Raw genomic sequence first — 18,371 nt, 5'->3', positions numbered from 1 at the left:
GAAAAACTTTCCCCTCAAATCTCCTTCCTCTTACCTTAAACTCTATGGCCTCTTGTTTTTTTAATATCTCTACAGTGGGAATAAGATTCTGACTACCTACCCTACCTGTCTCGTATAATTTTACATACTACTATCAGGTCACTCTCAGCCTTCTTCGCTGTAGGGATAACAAGCCCAGCATATCCAATCTTTCACCCCTACGAAAGTTCCCACGTGAATCTCCGCTGTACTCTCTTTAGTGCAATCCTATTATTTCCTACAGTGTGGCTGAACTGCACACGATACTCCCAAGTATGGTCTAACCAGTTGCAACATGTAAAGTTGCAACATAACAACCCAACTCCAGCCTTATTTCTCCAAACTACTTTTATATTATATGTCGCAACCTACGAAGGCCTTCTTCACCACCCTATCTATCCATGTTGCCACTTTCAGGGAACTACATACTTAAACCACAAGGATTCAACAATTCTTTGCATCCTACCATTTACTGCAGAATATATGCAGTTTTGGTTTTTTTCATTCAAGGACTTTGTTTAGAGCCATTCCTTTTAACATCTGGTGGTGCATTATTTACAACTTTTTTCTGGTTCACTACCTACACTCTTATTGTGGATTGTGGTCAGCTTTAGGAAGGTATCTGTTTCAGCGGATTATTAATTGATTGGAATGTCTTACATGAGTTACTCTCAAGAGTGATATAAAAAGTGACTGCACATAAATAAAGCAACCAGCTAAGCAGCATATCACTGGACAATTACCATTTCAACTACATTTCCCTTTCACAAAATCAATAATCTTCCAATTTCTCATAATCTTCAAGGGATTTAAAGCAGAGATAGAGGGAAACAATCTCCTGGAGGAAATCAGCAGGTTGAGCAGCATCTGTGGGCAGAAAGTAATGGTCGACGTTTGGGGTCAACGCCCAAAATCATGACTGAGAATGGAGATGGAAGATAGAGAGGGGGAACGGTGAGACAAGCGAGATGTGATTGGTGAATCAGGGAAGGGTGAAGCAGGAAAGGTATGTATAGCCAGCTAGTGGGGGGAAATGGAGTTGGGATACAGCAACAGCTATGGGCATTACTAGGGGCATTAGGTGTAAATTATGTAAGAGCCTCTGTGCCTATGATGATGCTGCAAACAAGGTTTTCACTTTACCCGTACCTCACCATACTTCTTCTTGGTTTCTTGGTTTCTTGGTCCTCCAAAATATGGAATTTAAACTGGAGGTGGTGGAGGGAGGACTTAAGCCAGAAGGGGTTTTTGGGAAGAAAGAGCTACCTTAAATTTAGTTGCATCTGGTTGGGTAACTATGGTAGGGTGGAGATTATTCCATGCTTTAATTGTGCGGGGGAAGAACGAATTGGTTTACACATCTGTCTTGGTAGCTGGAATCACAAATTCCATCGAATGCCCTCGTCTGCTCCTAATTCGTTTGGGTTTGGTGTGGGTCTTGTAATCTATGTCGAGCTGACCATTTAACATTTTGTGAAAACAGGTCAAACAGTGAGCTTCACGTCTGTCTTGGAGAGGGTTCCACCCCAGAGAATTCAGAAGTTTGGTAACACTCGCTTCTCTCTCATAGGTGTTAGTAACAAATCGAGCTGCCTGTCTTTGGACACGTTCGATGGAAGAAACGTTTTTATTTGTGTATGGGTCCCATGCTGCAACTGCACAGTCCAAATGAGGTCTAACGAGGGTGAAGTATAGCTTCTCCTTGACAGAAGTTGAACAATGATGAAAGTTGCGCCTCAGAAAATTTAGGACACCTGTTGCTTTCATCGTTGCATGATGAGTCTGACCATTCCAATGCAGATCATTCTGCAATTTGATGCCAAGATACTTGGTTTGTTTGGATTCTTCAAGGGTGGCACCAAGTATATTGTAAGATGTTTCACCTGGATTCCTCTTTCTGGTGATACGCATGGTTTCACATTTGGAAGGGTTGAGCTGCATGCCCCATTGTTGTGTCCACTCAACCATTGTATTGAGATCATTTTGGAGAGCATCTTCATCATCAGCTGACTTAATTGGACGGTACAGCAAACAATCATCAGCGAATAGTCTGGTCGTACATGCGACTTTTTCATGGATGTCATTTATGTAAAGTTATGTTATGTTATGTATACTTGTTTTACAATAAACACTGGACTTGAGGATAAAATAGATAGAAAATGCTGGAGTAACTCTGTGGGTCAGGCATTATGTCTGGAAAACTCAGATAGGCCACATTTCAGGTCGGGACTTTTTTGAAGATGGTCTGTTGCACCATCTGCACGCTCATGTTTCAGCAATTCAGAAGAGCTTTTGTTTTATGCATAGAACATATAGATTTAGATGATTCAAGCTCAAGCTCTGAGCAATTTAGGATAATGAAAATGTATTCGCTTGACCTTTGACCATCTCTCCTCCAAAGAGCTAAAGCTGTTCAGTCCTTCAGTGTATTCAAGTATACAATTGAAATAAATTTGTAAAGAAAACAAATGTAAATGAGGAGAGGAATTCCAGGTTCTGATGAAAGAGCATCAGCATTGTGATATTAATTCTATTGTTCACGCTACAAATGCATCTTCATTTGTAGCTGAGGATTGAGGAGGAATTTCTTTGGCTAGAGGGTGGTGATTTCTGATGAATACATTGCAACTGGCGGCATTGGAGGCCATATTTGAGTATTTTTAAAACAGAGATTGATAGATTTTTGATTAATAAGGGTGTGAAAGGCTACGGGGAGCAGGCAGAATGGAATTTAGAGGTAGAATAGACTTGATGGGTCGAATGACGCAATTTCTGCTCCTATTTATTATGATCTTGTTGCACGTTCTACAAATTCTGCAGCTTCACTTCCTGAGAATTACTCTTTACAAATGCAGCTTCACTTGTATGAGTGGAGTCAGAGTTCTGGAGTAACATAACGGGTCGGGCAGCATCTCAGGAGAACATGGATAGGCGACATGTGCAGGAAGGAACCCAGCTGAAGGATCCCAACTCCAAACGTCGGCTATCCGTGTTCTCCTGAATTACTGCCTGACTTGATGAGCTACTCCGGTACTTTGTGTCATCTTTTGTAAATAAGTAGGTATGTTATAAAACTTACCTTCAGCGGCGCTGCAATTCTGCCACTGGCCGTGTGCACGATTTTGGTGCGTTTGAGGAGGGGGGGCGGGGTTAAAACAGGGTTTTTTTTTCCCGACCTGGTCCTGAATTATTTGTTGGAGTGCAAGATGTTGCTAAAGAATCGTTCCTACGGCCGTTCTGTGTGGGTTTTTTTTAAATTCACCCGACAAGTTAATCGCTGGAATGATTTTAAAATCAGCTTCTAAAGCCGTCAATGCCGACAACTGGGACGGATTTTATGGAGGACCAGGTAAAAGAAAGTAGTTTATTTTTATGTAAAAAGTGTTTCTTAAGATGTATTTAATTCACATTTTAAGTTGCGAAACGGTGATTTTTTCCCCCGAAGAACTGGCAGTGTATTTGCTGCCGATATGGGGGACTAAATTCACCGGAACCTGGACGTTCCAAATGGTCCCGTTCCAGAAAATCCCACTCGCAAGCTGATTTAAATGGCCATTAATTTACAGGTATTAAACATTCCTTCCATTTGGCCTATAAACCCATGACAATGAGATTTAAAAATTATGTTATATTCTGAATTCTTGTGTGAATGTTATTTGGACACTTAGGCTATTTAAAAATGTTAATCTATTCTTAAGAAATGGATAGATGTTTAGATCTAGTAATTGAATTTTGTAATTAGCTACAATTAGGTAACTAACTAATTATATGCTTTAATTTCAAGTCATCTAAGTAAGATTGTTTCATATTTGTTTCAGAATGCTTCAATCTATAATAACTGAAATTTTCTTTCAGTTCTCTTAAATTTTAAGAAAGTTATCGGCTTTTAAATGTTCTCGATCACAGCTTTTGTGTTGTCATTGAAAAAGCAATAGGGAACAAGATGCCAATTTCCGAGTATGAAAATGGCCATAACCTTTTTAATACTGAAAATATGAAAGTGAATTAGGTGTCAAATTAAACTTCTTTTTATGCTTTATCTGATGGGATAAATTGCAGACTTGATTTTTTAAATCTCAAAATTTTGTAACATTGCTAAAATAAGCATCTGTAGTTCCTTGTTTCAGCATTTCACTTGCTCACTCTATTAGTGCAGCTTAATTTGCTGATTATTGCTCACTCTACAAATGCAGGTTCACTTGCTGGGTATGGCATATTTGTTGTAGTTTTTTACATGTACATTTGCACCACGATTTATCCCAGCTCCCGCTGCACATGCCCTTCCCGGCAACATTCCCTGGGGATGTGGAGATGGGGGCGGGGCGACCGAGCGCCGCTGCCCCGGACACACACACACACACACACACGTGGCAAGCGTGTAATTCCGCCCCGCACGCCAATCACCTGCCGGGGGAGGCGAGGGGGCGGATCTACGTGGGTTCCATGGGGATTCCGCCTCCGCGAGTGACGCGACGCTGAGCTGCCGGCGGAGTAATAACGGTCGCGGCGCGCGGGCGGACGGGGAGCTGCGGACGGCAGAGGGGCGACAGGCGGTAAGCGGGGGGCGCGCGGGGCGACGACGGCGGCCATCTTCTGCAGCGTCCACCACGTCTGTCGCTGCACTTTTCCCCAACGAAGCGGGTTTGGGCGCTCGAGCGTTGTCGGCCGTATGTATTGGCCTGTGTCGTGTGTGTGTTGGTCTGTGTGTGTTGGTCTGTGTGTGTTGGTCTGTGCCGTGTGTGTGTGTTGGTCTGTGCCGTGTGTGTGTTGGTCTGTGTGTGTGGGTGTGTTGGTCTGTGTGTGTGGGTGTGTGTTGGTCTGTGCCGTGGGTGTGTTGGTCTGTGCCGTGTGTGTGTGTTGGTCTGTGCCGTGTGTGTGTGTTGGTCTGTGCCGTGTGTGTGTTGGTCTGTGTGTGTGTGTGTTGGTCTGTGCCGTGTGTGTGTGTTGGTCTGTGCCGTGTGTGTGTTGGTCTGTGTGTGTGTGTGTTGGTCTGTGCCGTGTGTGTGTGTTGGTCTGTGCCGTGTGTGTGTTGGTCTGTGTGTGTGTGTGTTGGTCTGTGCCGTGTGTGTGTGTTGGTCTGTGCCGTGTGTGTGTTGGTCTGTGTGTGTGGGTGTGTTGGTCTGTGCCGTGTGTGTGTGTTGGTCTGTGCCGTGTGTGTGTGTTGGTCTGTGCCGTGTGTGTGTTGGTCTGTGTGTGTGTGTGTTGGTCTGTGCCGTGTGTGTGTGTTGGTCTGTGCCGTGTGTGTGTTGGTCTGTGTGTGTGTGTGTTGGTCTGTGCCGTGTGTGTGTGTTGGTCTGTGCCGTGTGTGTGTTGGTCTGTGTGTGTGGGTGTGTTGGTCTGTGCCGTGTGGGTGTGTTGGTCTGTGCCGTGTGTGTGTGTTGGTCTGTGCCGTGGGTGTGTTGGTCTGTGCCGTGTGTGTGTTGGTCTGTGCCGTGTGGGTGTTGGTCTGTGTGTGTGGGTGTGTGTTGGTCTGTGCCGTGTGTGTGTTGGTCTGTGCCGTGTGGGTGTGTGTTGGTCTGTGCCGGGTGTGTGTTGGTCTGTGCAGGGAGTGTGTGTTGGTCTGTGCCGTGTGGGTGTTGGTCTGTGCCGTGTGGGTGTTGGTCTGTGTGTGTGGGTGTGTGTTGGTCTGTGCCGTGTGTGTGTTGGTCTGTGCCGTGTGGGTGTGTGTTGGTCTGTGCCGGGTGTGTGTTGGTCTGTGCAGGGAGTGTGTGTTGGTCTGTGCCGTGTGGGTGTTGGTCTGTGCCGTGTGTGTTGGTCTGTGCCGTGTGGGTGTGTGTTGGTCTGTGCTGTGTGGGTGTTGGTCTGTGCAGGGAGTGTGTGTTGGTCTGTGCCGTGTGTGTGTTGGTCTGTGCCGTGTGGGTGTTGGTCTGTGCTGGAAGTGTGTTAGAAACAGAAATTAGGTGCAGGAGTAGGCCATTCGGCCCTTCTAGCCTGTACCGCCATTCAATATGATCATGGCTGATCATCCAACTCAGTATCCCGTACCTGCCTTCTCTCCATACCCTCTGATTAACTTAGCCACAAGGGCCACATCTAACTCCCTCTTAAATATAGCCAATGAACTGGCCTCGACTACCCTCTGTGGCAGAAAGTTCCAGAGATTCACCACTCTCTGTGTGAAAAAAGTTCTTCTCATCTTGGTTTTAAAGGATTTCCCCCTTATCCTTAAGCTGTGACCCCTTGTCCTGGACTTCCCCAACATCGGGAGCAATCTTCCTGCATCTAGCCTGTCCAACCCCTTAAGAATTTTATAAGTTTCTATAAGATCCCCTCTCAATCTCCTAAATTCTAGAGAGTATAAACCAAGTCTATCCAGTCTTTCTTCATAAGACAGTCCTGACATCCCAGGAATCAGTCTGGTGAACCTTCTCTGCACTCCCTCTATGGCAATAATGTCCTTCCTCAGATTTGGAGACCAAAACTGTACGCAATACTCCAGGTGTGGTCTCACCAAGACCCTGTACAACTGCAGTAGAACCTCCCTGCTCCTATACTCAAATCCTTTTGCTATGAAAGCTAACATACCATTCGCTTTCTTCACTGCCTGCTGCACCTGCATGCCTACTTTCAATGACTGGTGTACCATGACACCCAGGTCTCGCTGCATCTCCCCTTTTCCTAGTCGGCCACCATTTAGATAATAGTCTGCTTTCCTGTTTTTGCCACCAAAATGGATAATGGTCTGTGCCGTGTGTGTGTTGGTCGCTGTGTTACGCAAAGATGCTTATGCTCTATAATCTTTGGTGTTATGTGCGCTGTGGCGTCGGGGTGGCATGTGACGTCGGGGGATTCCCTGACCGACGCTCCCCTCCCTCAATCGGCGCTGCCGGCGTCATAGACAATGGAGCGGGCGAGCCAATGGGCGAGGGTGTGGGCGGGGTGGATGTACCGGGGAGGCGGGGCATCTGATGACAGCTCATTGCAGCGCAGGCACACGAGTGCGGCGGACTGTTGAGCGTCAGCTTGTGGCCTCTGTGAGTTGTGGCAATAACTATACAGGCAAGCATCACTGGCAAAGGGACTAGAGCATCGCACATGCAAGGGACCAGCTAGGGTTCAAGGGTTTCAAGGTCAGTTTATTGTCACACGTACCAATTAAGGTACAGTGTAATTTGAGTTAGCATACAGCCATACTAAGTGAAAAGGAACAAGACACACAACCGCATCAAAGTTAACATAAACATTCACCACAGTGGATTCCACATTCCTCACTGTGATGGAAGGCAATAAACTTCAAATTTCTTCCTCTTTGTTCTCCTGGGGTCGGGGCAGTCGAACCATCTGCAGTCGGGGCGATCAAAGCCCCCGTCGGGGTGATTGAAACTCTCTCCGCGCAGCATGAAACTCCCAAGTCGGCCTCTTCTTACCATAGGCCGCGGGCTTCACTATGTTAAAGTCCACAGGCCCCACGGTTGGAGCTTCGACCCCCGCCAAAGGGATCGCAAGCTCCGCAATGTTTAAAGTCCCGCAGACTCCCGCGGCTTGGAGTCAGTCTCCAGGAAAGGCTGCAAACTCCACGATGTTAGGCCGCAGTGCGGACGGAGATACGATACGGGAATAAATCGCATCTCCGTCGACGTAAGAGATTGAAAAAAGTTTCCCCCAACCACTACCCTCCACATAAAACAAACCAAGGAACACTAAAACATTCTTTTTAACACGTACTAAAAATAACAACAGAAGAAAGGACAGACAGGCTGTTGGCGAGGCAGCCACTGCTGGTTGCGCCACCTGGTGTGGCAGTGGGGTAACTGTACAGGCAGCATCACTGTGGTAAAGGGAGTGCAGAGCAGTGCCCCAACTCATGCAGGGGACCAGTTAGTGTGAGTTGTGGCAGTGGGATAACTGTACATGCTGCATCACCGTGGTAAAGGGACTGCAGAGCTTCGCCTCAGCTCAAAGATAGACACAAAAAGTTGGACTTACAGGCAGCATCTCTGGAGAGAAGGAATGGGCGACGCTTCGGTTCGAGACCCTTCTTCAGTTCATCGCCCACCTCATGCAGGGCATCGGCCATGGCCGCAGTGTGAGTTGTGGCAGCGGGGTAACTGGGATAACTGTACCGGCAGCATCGCAGTGGTAAAGGTACTTTGGAACTAAGCCAACCCCCATAACAGATTCAATTATTAACCCAAATGTTGGAGTAATTTAAAGGATTGGGACACTATGTTTCTTCAGCCAGATCTGTGATCTCCAGAGATGCTACCTGACCTGCTGAGCTCCTCCAGAACTTTGTGTCCTTTTTGTGTAAAAGGACACAAAGTGCTGGAGGAACTCAGCAGGTCAGGTAGCATGCTTGTTGACATCATCAACCAGTAAACATTGTCTTTTCAATTAACACCTCAGTTAGAGAACGACTCAATTGTTCATTTGGAGAAGGATCCCGAGCAGAAATGCCACCCGTCTATGATATCTGGAGATGCTGCCTGACCAGCTATTAGTATTTTGTAAAACGGTTATTGCAAATTGCTCTGTGTATAGGTGAGGCTGAGGAGAATTGGGAGGAGTTGGTGAATGCAAGGGAGATTAAATTAAAGGATTAGTAAAAGTATGTGGAATAGATGGGACAATGGAAGATAGCACTACCTTTGTTATCAGGAAATATGTTGGCCTTCATAACAAGAGGAGTTGAGTATAGGAGCCTGGTGAGTATAGGAGCCTGGTGAGTATAGGAGCCTGGTGAGTATAGGAGCCTGGTGAGTATAGGAGCCTGGTGAGTATAGGAGCCTGGTGAGTATAGGAGCCTGGTGAGTATAGGAGCCTGGTGAGTATAGGAGCCTGGTGAGTATAGGAGCCTGGTGAGTATAGGAGCCTGGTGAGACCACATCTGGAGTACTGTGTGCAGTTTTGGACTCCAAATTTGAGGAAGGACATTCTTGCTCTTGAGTGCAGTGTAGGTTCACGAGGTTAGTTCCCGGGATGGCGGGACTGTCATATGTTGAGAGAATGGAACGACTGGGCTTGCATACACAGGAATTTGGAAAATACGGATTTTTAAAAAATCAGCCCGACTTCCTGTTTCATCTTGCTGCTTAAAAAATGCAAGGATATAAAAAGTCATACTGTACCTTTAAAAATTATAACAGATTAAATCTATTAGTATTTTAAATTTCAAGATCTGGATGATTATTTTTGTAAGCTTTGATCTGCCTGTCCCGCTCCAGGTTTAAACAGCTGTCAGTTTAGCGCGTGGGAATTTAAACGACGAGCTGTCGGCTACAGCTCTATGGGTTCTAAATATAGCGCTACCGGATGGAGCGCTATGGGCTTTACACATAGGGCTATGGATCACAGACTGTTCGGGGAGGGAGGGAATAAGAGAGGGAGGGAGAAACAAAAGAAGGAGAGAGGGAGGGGGGGAGGGAAAGAGAGGAAGGAGAGAGGGAGGGGGGGAGAGGGAGGCTTCCAAAATGGCTTGTACATCATCATATGGTGCTAAAAGCAGGAAGCAGCCGTTCAAACAGCAGTATACAAAGAGATGGCAATGAATGCACTGTCAAGAAAGGTGCATAGAAGACATGTCAATTGGTAGCAAAATTATGCATTCTTATACTCTTACATGGGTATGACCACATTTTAAAAAACTTTTTCAGCAAAATGGCACCGCGTAAAAATACTGATTTCCTCTGCAAATTACTGATTTTCAGGTACTAGAATACTGAATCGCTCTGACAAAACTTGGCAGTTCTGACATTATCTATTGTCTACTCTAACCTTGTTCACCAATTCTTTGCAGGATCTTATTGAAAACCGTTTGAAAATCCAAATGCAGCACATTCACTGGTTACTTTTCATTTTCTCTACTAAATGCACCTTCAAAAATCTGTTGCAGATTATCTTTATCACAATTTATAATAGAATCCAGCATCTTCCAGTAATTTATGTCATATTAACATTAATATTCAGTTGTCCTTCTGTATCTTCTCCTAACTGTCCAATCTGTGTCAACTATTCCAGAGCAATAGAATTTTGGAAGCTGAACAACAGAGAATCTATTATTTCCATATCCATTTCTTTCAATACTCCGGGAAGTAGATTATCATTTTTCAAGCTCATTGTCTTTACTATTACTTTATTTCCTCATTTGTTCTGGACTGTTCTCCGGTAATACTGGGAGGTGTTTGTGCCTTTCATGGACACTGCTTTTTAATTCCTCTGCCATTTATGTTTATTCCATCAAAAATTATCCAGTTTGTTCCCAAGATACCCACATTTGCCTGTAAGACACAAAGTGCTGGAGGAACTCAGCAGGTCAGGCAGCATCCCTGTAGAACATGGCTAGGTGGTGCTTTGGGTCAAGACCCTTTTTCAGACAAGTTGAGACACTTCTCAAGTGCGACTTCTTATCCATTTTTCTATTTTAAATTAGTAATAGTAAAGAAGAGATAATGTAGATTGTAATAATTGAGATTGAAATAGACTCAAACTGGGACTTCGGTCAGTCACTTGAACTCTGCGCACCTCTCAGCTTGGTTGAAACGCAAGCTTTGAGTTGTGTCCACTATTTCTGAGTTTGTCAGTGCATGCAACAATTCTATATGGCCTTGTGTCTTTGGGGGGGAAAAAACTATGACCAAACATTTTGGTCAACAGTTCAGCAATCATTTTAAGAAACTCAGTAACACTCGTGTTTTAAAAGTGCTATTGAAGTGCTATTGATACTCACATTATCGTTAATGCAAACTGAAATAGTAAACAAGCAAACAAAATGCTGATTGGTAAGAAATTGTACAGATTTTATCTTGCAGTGCTATCAGGGTAATTTCAATTAAAGAAAACTTTAAGCCATTTGCAAGTAAACAATCAATTCCCTTGTGTTTAATATAATTACATTTTTGAAAAGTAATCAAACAGAATTCTCATCTTTGTTATTTTTTTTTAATTGAGCTTATGCTTTGTGTTATCTATTACAATATATCAGTATTTAATCATCTGCACAAAGTTAAAGATTTCAATTATTCAATATCCCTTATTGAAATCTCCATTTTTATGCAGGTTTGTCATCATGGAATACAGCAATAGAATTGCAAGGAGTTGTTTCATAGGGTTTGTGTGTCTTGTACTGTCAGGCAGGCATAACCTGGTGTCAGTTCGATCTCAAGCACATCCACCACATGATTCTGAAATTACTGAGGGTCATCGACCAAACATTCGTCTGGATAAGAACCTTGTTCAAGATAAAGAGTACGTATCTCGCTTTCTGCAATTAGGCCAAATATGTTAAACTAAAGCAGTTTTCTCTCATTGTAATTCCTTTCTAATTTACTAGTTGTGCCTAAATTTAAACTTTTTTTTACATGTAAGAAGTGTGCAATAAGTTGGAACTTTGCAATTTGTTTTGATGTGATGTCTTAAATAATTTGCTTCTCCCATTGTAGCATTTTTTTGTCCCCATTCAATTCCCATGCCTTATATAAGCAGACAAGGAACAGGACTGCTGCTCAGTCTTTATTTGTTGATGTAAAGCCATGGTCACAGGCACTTTATAATTGTTCTGAAGCATGACGTGCACATTTTGAACTTAGCTGTATTTTCCATTTTAATGCATGATTGTTGCAGATATTTAGTCCCTAGTGCACCAGATATATTGGCCATCACCGAATGAGAACATATGGTAGGAACATTTCAATCCTTATTAAGGTTGCTGAAACTTCACTCCCTCTAGCAACAGGCTATTATTATTCTGGCTTCAGCAAATGCCAGAATAATAAAAGTGGGGGAAGAAAAAGAAACAACGTGCTGGAGTAATTCGGGTCAAGCAGCATCTCTGACGAACATGGATAGGTCACGTTTTGTGTCGAGGCCCTTCTTCAGAACTAACCCAAAACGTCATCTATCCAGGTTCTCCAGAGGTGCTGTCTGACTTGCTGAATTACTCCAGCACTGCATTATTTTGTAAAGCAGCATCTCTAGTTCCTTGTTTAACATAGTAAAAGTAAATGTCGGACTCCAATCCACTGTCCTTGGAACACAGGAAAAGAGACTGCTAACTTTGTTTCCCCCTTAAATACAAGGGAGACTCTTTATCCCACACTCTATATTAAATTCAAGTTCAATTATCACTCAACCAAATAAATTGACTTTATTGTTCAGGTTCATAGCTTAAATGCTGTTTTAAAAATGATTGGGTCAACTGTTTTTTCAGATTTTTTTCTTGTCAATATTTCTGTGATTAATTGGATCTTTGGATTTGTGACCTTTATTTTTATCCAAACCAAGTTGCGTCACTAGGACTGGTTTCAACTTAATAAAATGAATTTCAACTACTAAAAACCCGAGCAAACGACTACTTTATTATTATACTTATGTTTGGGGGAAAACCCAAATGTCAGATACATGTGGATGCGAATCATTTTTGAATTTTATTTAAAACATACCTATTGAATATTGTCAGTGCCTCTTACCTAAATATTTAACTTTGTAGGATTAGCATTGTGGCTATTAATTATGCTTTGTAATGTTGCACCTCTGTATTAACATTGTCCTGACTGTGCTTGTCTGAAGTAGCTGGAGCGATGATAAATAGGTATTGGAAGCTGGGAAATATTATTTCCTTTGCTTTTCTATGATGAAGGTATTGCTAGTGTATCATTGGAAGTCCATACCTTGGAACTCCTGATGAAATGTTGATGTTTTTCCTGCGATATTTGAAAATGTTTTGTTGTAGTCCACTGAGAAAGCTATTTGTTTGCAGTGTATCGTTCATTTTAAGGTTGGCTCTGGAAATATCAATCTTTCAAACAATAAATATGTTGTTAAGTCACTCTATTTTAAATGGATCCAATATTTGTAACAAATCGTTTCATTAATTTTACAGTCATATAATGGAGCATTTAGATGGTGTGATAGACAAACCAGAATCTGAGATGACGCCACAAGAACTTCAACTTCATTACTTTAAAATGCATGATTACGATGGGAATAACCTACTTGATGGATTGGAACTAATTTCAGCCATTACGCATGTACACAAAGAGGTAAATATTCAGTTTTCATCAATAAGCGAGTTTGGTATCTCGATAAACGCAAGGAATCATGGGATTTGTCAAATGTCATTCGGGATAAAAATAAAGCGAACGCAGTGCTGCATAAACTGTATATAAGTTGTTAACTATTCTACCAAGGAATTAATCTAGAATTCTGTCAACTCAATTCTGTCAATTTCCTTTCTTGTTCTGCTGTTCACACACTAATTACACAGTCCCAGTTCTAGTTCTAGTTCAGTTCATTAAACTGCAATTATGAGATATTCAAAAAGTTAAAGAATTTATTATTTTCATTGAATGCTTAATGTGTTTGCTACTGGAATAAGAACATGTGTTTGAAACATTTTCTTATCATTATAAATAAATTATTCATAATTTATGTGTAATAATATATTTAATCTGAGGAAGGCAGCAACTGCATCAGTGTGATGTGGGCTGATGCTTTATCTACAGGTGGTGTGAATGTACCGTTAAGGCAAAGATTACTCTGCGAGGAAAACTGAGTACAGGGTTGGCCCTGTGAAGGAGCCGCCAATCCGATATAAGACATTTAACTGTGAAATGCCTGCCCTTTAGTATTGGATAGATTGAATAGAGGGTCTGTGCTGTTCCAAGTTTGCAGTGGTTGTGGTGCGTATCCCCCAGCCATCTCGCCCATTGCATGTTGACTAGCACAGTTCGCCTGCCCTTGTTTGCAGAGGCTCTTTGTGCAGGTGTTCCCCGAGTGGCCGAAGGGCAGATTTTAATGGGTCGTTATTAAACTGTTCCGTCTGTGCGGCATCGCCATCTCTCCCAGATCCCCCACCCCAACTGTCGACAAAATCTGACTGAGAAAATGCTTCCACTGATATTACGGGTTGGCTCCACGTTTGCCCACTCGCTGAGGCAGGCGGCACCTCCTTCAAAGAGAGCGAGAACAGGTCCCGTCAGCAGGGGAGCTGTGACCCACTCCTGAGTGAAGCCTCTATTTTGGCTGCGGTTCAAATGGCTGGCCCTGACAGACTGGAACCAGCCCCAGAGGTTAAAGCGACAGCATCTTTATTTAAGTCAACCTTGAAAGTTTAACCAGCCTGTTCAAATCCAATCCGAACACAGCACATTCTCATTGTTTCCTTCAATCCAGGAAGGTTGTTTAGATAGGAATGTAAGGGCTATATCAAATTAGTTGACCACACAACTTGTAATTCATGTAAATCAGTATCAAATTTGAATGGCTGTGACTTGGGCTAATGCCAGGGATTTGATAATTGACAGGTTCGTTCCAGGCATTCCTGCGTTTTCAAGGCTCGTGTTGTATTGAGTCAATAATTTAAATGGATACAATTGTGGATTTGTGCAGCCTGAGAGTACGCTGTGGCCAACTGCTGACATATTTGACTGATAAATTTATTTATAAATCTCATTGAAATGAATACGCAGGTCTGTACACGCACACATACAGTAGCTCAGCTGGCGAGAATGTATATCCCGACTGACCTATGACCTGGGCATGCACAGTTGTAATACTGAACTCGTTTATTATCTCTGGCTTAGCTGATGAGCATTATACTGATTGGAAACTGGTACAGTAAACCCTGATTTTAACCGACCACCGTATAATAATGGATTTTGGTTATCACGGACAGACCTACTGATGCTGCCACGCCCACTCTGCAAGGTGTACCAGCGAGCCCTTCACCAGCTGCCCACACCATCTGGCTGATACAATACAATACAATACAATACCTTTTATTATCATTTGAACCTCACATGAGGTTCAAACGAAATTTGGTTTCTGCAGCCATACAAAAAAAGAACCAAGACACACACCAACACAATTCAATTCACATAAACATCCATCACAGTGAGTCCTCCTCACTGTGATGGAAGGCAAAACTTAAACATATCTCTCCCCTGCACTCCCCTCTCCCCCCCATGTCAGAGTCAAAGACAGAGTCAAAGCCCCCGGCGGGCGATGTTAAATGTCCCGCAGCCACTAAAGCCACGCCGGGCGATGCAAGGCCACGCACCGGGTCTTGGTGTTGGAGCCCCGGCGGGCTCTTGGTGTTGGAGCCCCGGCGGGCGCTCACAAAGTCCCGCGGCCATTCCAAGCCGCGTGGGGCGGTAATGTAAGGCCCCATTCCAGGTAATCTTCAACCCCGCAATTCGGGCGGGAGAAGTCGCCGTTGCAGAAGCCCCGAAAAGCGGTCTCCCACCAGGGACCCGCGGGCTCCCGGTATTACTGTCCACAGACCTGCGGTAGGAGCTTCCGAATCTCCGGGTGTCGGGTCACAGCAGCGCTCCACCACAGCTCCACCCGCTCCGGACTCGGCCAGCTCCGTGATGGTGAGTAAATCCGCAGCTCCGCGACTGGAGCCCCAGGTCATTCCTGTTGGAGGCCGCTCCACGTTGCAGCCCCAACGACAACGGAGACCCGACAAAGAAAAGGTCGGGTCTCCCGTGCAGGGGAAAGACCTTAAAGTTCCCCCACCCCACCCCACCCCCACACACATACCCCGACAAAAAAAAACAATAAAAACTACATAGAACAAGACAGAAAACAATAAAAAGACAGACGGACTGCAGAGGCCGCTGCTGACAAGAGTCGCGCCGCCCACTAAGGTTTTGTCATGGTTCCCGGTGTAACCCTCGACAGGATGTGCTCGGTCAACATGTGGCTTCCTCCCCACTCACCAGATGCTACTACTTCCTGTTGGCTGTTGCTTTTTCCACTTGACCCCCTCCCCCCCCCCCCCCCGTTCCACACCACTGCCGTTGCTCCTGATGTTTCATGCACTCCGCCTCTACCCCCACCACCACCTGCTCCCATGGGCTTGTCAACTGTCTTTCCGGCCCCTCCACCTCTGCGGCCTCCTCTTTCTCCTCTGGAGTCGCCGACATATTCCACCTCGGAAGATGTCGGCCACTATGAGGGAGACTGAAGGAGGCGGTGGTGGCGGAGTGGACAAAGTGATGGTAGGAGAAGGCGGCAGAGGACAAAGCGACAGGAAGAAGCAGCAGCAGCAGCACCAGCAGAGCGGAGGGAACCCCACGATGACTGAGCGTGTGTGGCAGTGGCCTGAAGAAAGCTCTGTCCCCAGGAACTACAACGTGAACCGCAACAAAAGCCCCGTCAACCAGAGTGTGCGGCAGCTGGTGACGAATGGCTCGATGGTGCAGACTAGTGGCATTGGCGTATAGTTCCTGGTGAAAAGACGTAATGTGCTGGAGTAAGTTAGCAGACTGAATCAGTCCGAGAAAGCGTCCCGACCCAAAACGTCACCTATTTGTGTTCTCCAATGATTCTGTCTGACATGCTGAGTTACTCCACCTGTTTGTGACCTGTGTATTAACCAGCATCTGCAATTGTTTGTTTCTCGTAAATACAATGATGATACCGTACTTGGTTATAGTGGATAGATGGCAATAAAGGACACCATACCCCACTCATGACTTGCATTGTAATGAACATTTTATGGTGTTTTATATTGAAATCATAAATGATGAGATACTTAAAGTACTTGCCTGCAAATTGTAAATTAATGAAACAAAAGTAAAATGAGCTTATTAGTTAACATCTGTAAAGGGAACAAATTCTTCCACAGAATGTATTGGTGGTGAGGTTGAACCATTAAATACGTCATCTCAATACGTCATCTCAATTAAAATTTTCCACTGTTTAAGCATTGGAGTAATTTCTTTTTATAGTATGGTTTTCACACATAACACCCTGTCTGATTTGTGTTGTCTTTCTGTGCAGGAAAATGGTGGCCAAGGACAACCCATGAATGAGGAGGAAATTGTTAGCTTGATTGATGATGTTTTAAGGGATGATGATAAAAATAATGATGGATACATCGATTACGCTGAGTTTGCAAAATCACTAGAGTAAAAAAGACATAATTGAGTTAGTTTCCATTCTCTGACAGCCATTGAGAGTTTATTTTTTACTTGGTTAAGGTCAGTTAACTTTATTTTCTAAACAACTGAGCCAATCATAGTTTACCAGCCTCTCTGAACCAGAATGTTTTAACTTTTCTGTACAGAATTGTAAACTCAATTTTTAAACTTCACTGGATATGTATGAATTTTTTTGTGCAATTTCAAAGTGAAATATGTAAAGGAGAGTATGTTAACCTTGCTGTCCTATTATTGCAATATATTGTGACATTTTGCATTAGTCACATTCAGTTAATAAACATAATGAATGAAATATTGACATGAAAAGTATAACAATATAATTTATATTGGGGGGGGGGGGGATGGGAGGGGGGGGAGAGTCCATGTTAGAAAACAGATGGTATCAGTCCCTAGTCATGAGTGCAAGTTCAGTGACCTGGAGGATAAACTTTTACTTTAAAAATAAAATCATTATTACATGTTATAGGTCATGAGACACCATTTTGGATGACCAATTAATTACTTTTGTTTGTGCTATTTGACTTTGTGTATAATGCTATAATAGGTATGAAATGGAGCATTCTATACGTTAAATGTATTATTTCAAAAGCCTACTTATGCAACGTTGTAATAGAGAAAACGTTTGTATTAAGGTACAATTTTAAACTGCTCTGGGCCAGCAGTGAAATACTATTGGTATGCCATTTGATATGGTAATTCATATTTGCACTGATCATTCTTCACATTTCCTAATATCTGTTGTGCTGTATAAATACACACGATAGAGATTATAGGCTTACTGAAACACAGTGAATAAATTCTGTGGTAATTTGGAATAAAAATATAGTTGATGTTTTTTAAAGCTACACTCATGATAGCTGTTGCTACTTCCCGTATTTAAATACATTATGCATTTTGAAATCTGGCTTATTTTAATGATATTCTGCCTTTTCAATAAGTTGGAAGTTATTCATATTAATGGGACTATCTTGGACTTCAGTAGACCTTTTGGTGAAGGGAGAATACACTGGTCTTGAAAACCCATTGTTTAGGTTTCAATGTATATGTATTATAACAGTGTTCTCTATTACAACAAGTATTACATGAATTAAAGTAGAAAATCAAGTTTATATTGTTTGTACAGTTTCTGCTTGATCAAAGAATGTTTGCAACTTTTAAATACACCTGGGATTAAATTGAAATACCAATTGAAAGATTAAATCATAACTTAATGGATGATGACTGTCACTATGGCATGATACCTTTTTAATGGTTCATCGTATGCTAATTCAGATCAAATGGCAAGTGAAGGATAGCAAAGTAACATAATGTAAATTATCAAGCTGCTGTTCTTTTACGTATAAATTACTGTTTATGTATTGTTGCTGCTATTAAAGCTGGATAACCATCTGCCACTAAATTATACAAGAGTCAAGCATGATAAAAGTATATCCAGAACACACTGATTTCTCCTCCATTGTGAAAACA

General features: G+C 43.2%; 1 protein-coding gene across 2 annotated transcripts; it reads left to right on the top strand.

Moving 5' to 3' along the window:
- Positions 1 to 4,425: 4,425 nt before the first annotated feature.
- Positions 4,426 to 18,303, top strand: mcfd2 (multiple coagulation factor deficiency 2, ER cargo receptor complex subunit). 2 transcript variants are annotated; one of them, XM_033025543.1, is made up of 4 exons: positions 4,426 to 4,571; positions 11,014 to 11,202; positions 12,836 to 12,995; positions 16,744 to 18,303. In XM_033025543.1, exons 2-4 carry the CDS (start codon positions 11,024 to 11,026, stop codon positions 16,873 to 16,875), a joined length of 471 nt encoding a protein of 156 aa, XP_032881434.1. In that variant the 5' UTR covers positions 4,426 to 4,571; positions 11,014 to 11,023; the 3' UTR covers positions 16,876 to 18,303. The 2 variants fall into 2 exon arrangements, with proteins under 2 accessions (XP_032881434.1, XP_032881435.1); XM_033025544.1 differs by lacking the exon at positions 4,426 to 4,571 and adding an exon at positions 4,577 to 4,685.
- The last annotated feature ends 68 nt before the right edge of the window (positions 18,304 to 18,371 follow it).

Source organism: Amblyraja radiata, chromosome 8 (genome assembly GCF_010909765.2).
Source record: "Amblyraja radiata isolate CabotCenter1 chromosome 8, sAmbRad1.1.pri, whole genome shotgun sequence".
Taxonomy (NCBI): Eukaryota; Metazoa; Chordata; class Chondrichthyes; order Rajiformes; family Rajidae; genus Amblyraja; species Amblyraja radiata.
Note: the sequence above shows the minus strand (reverse complement) of the source record. Positions and strands in the feature narration are given on the sequence as shown.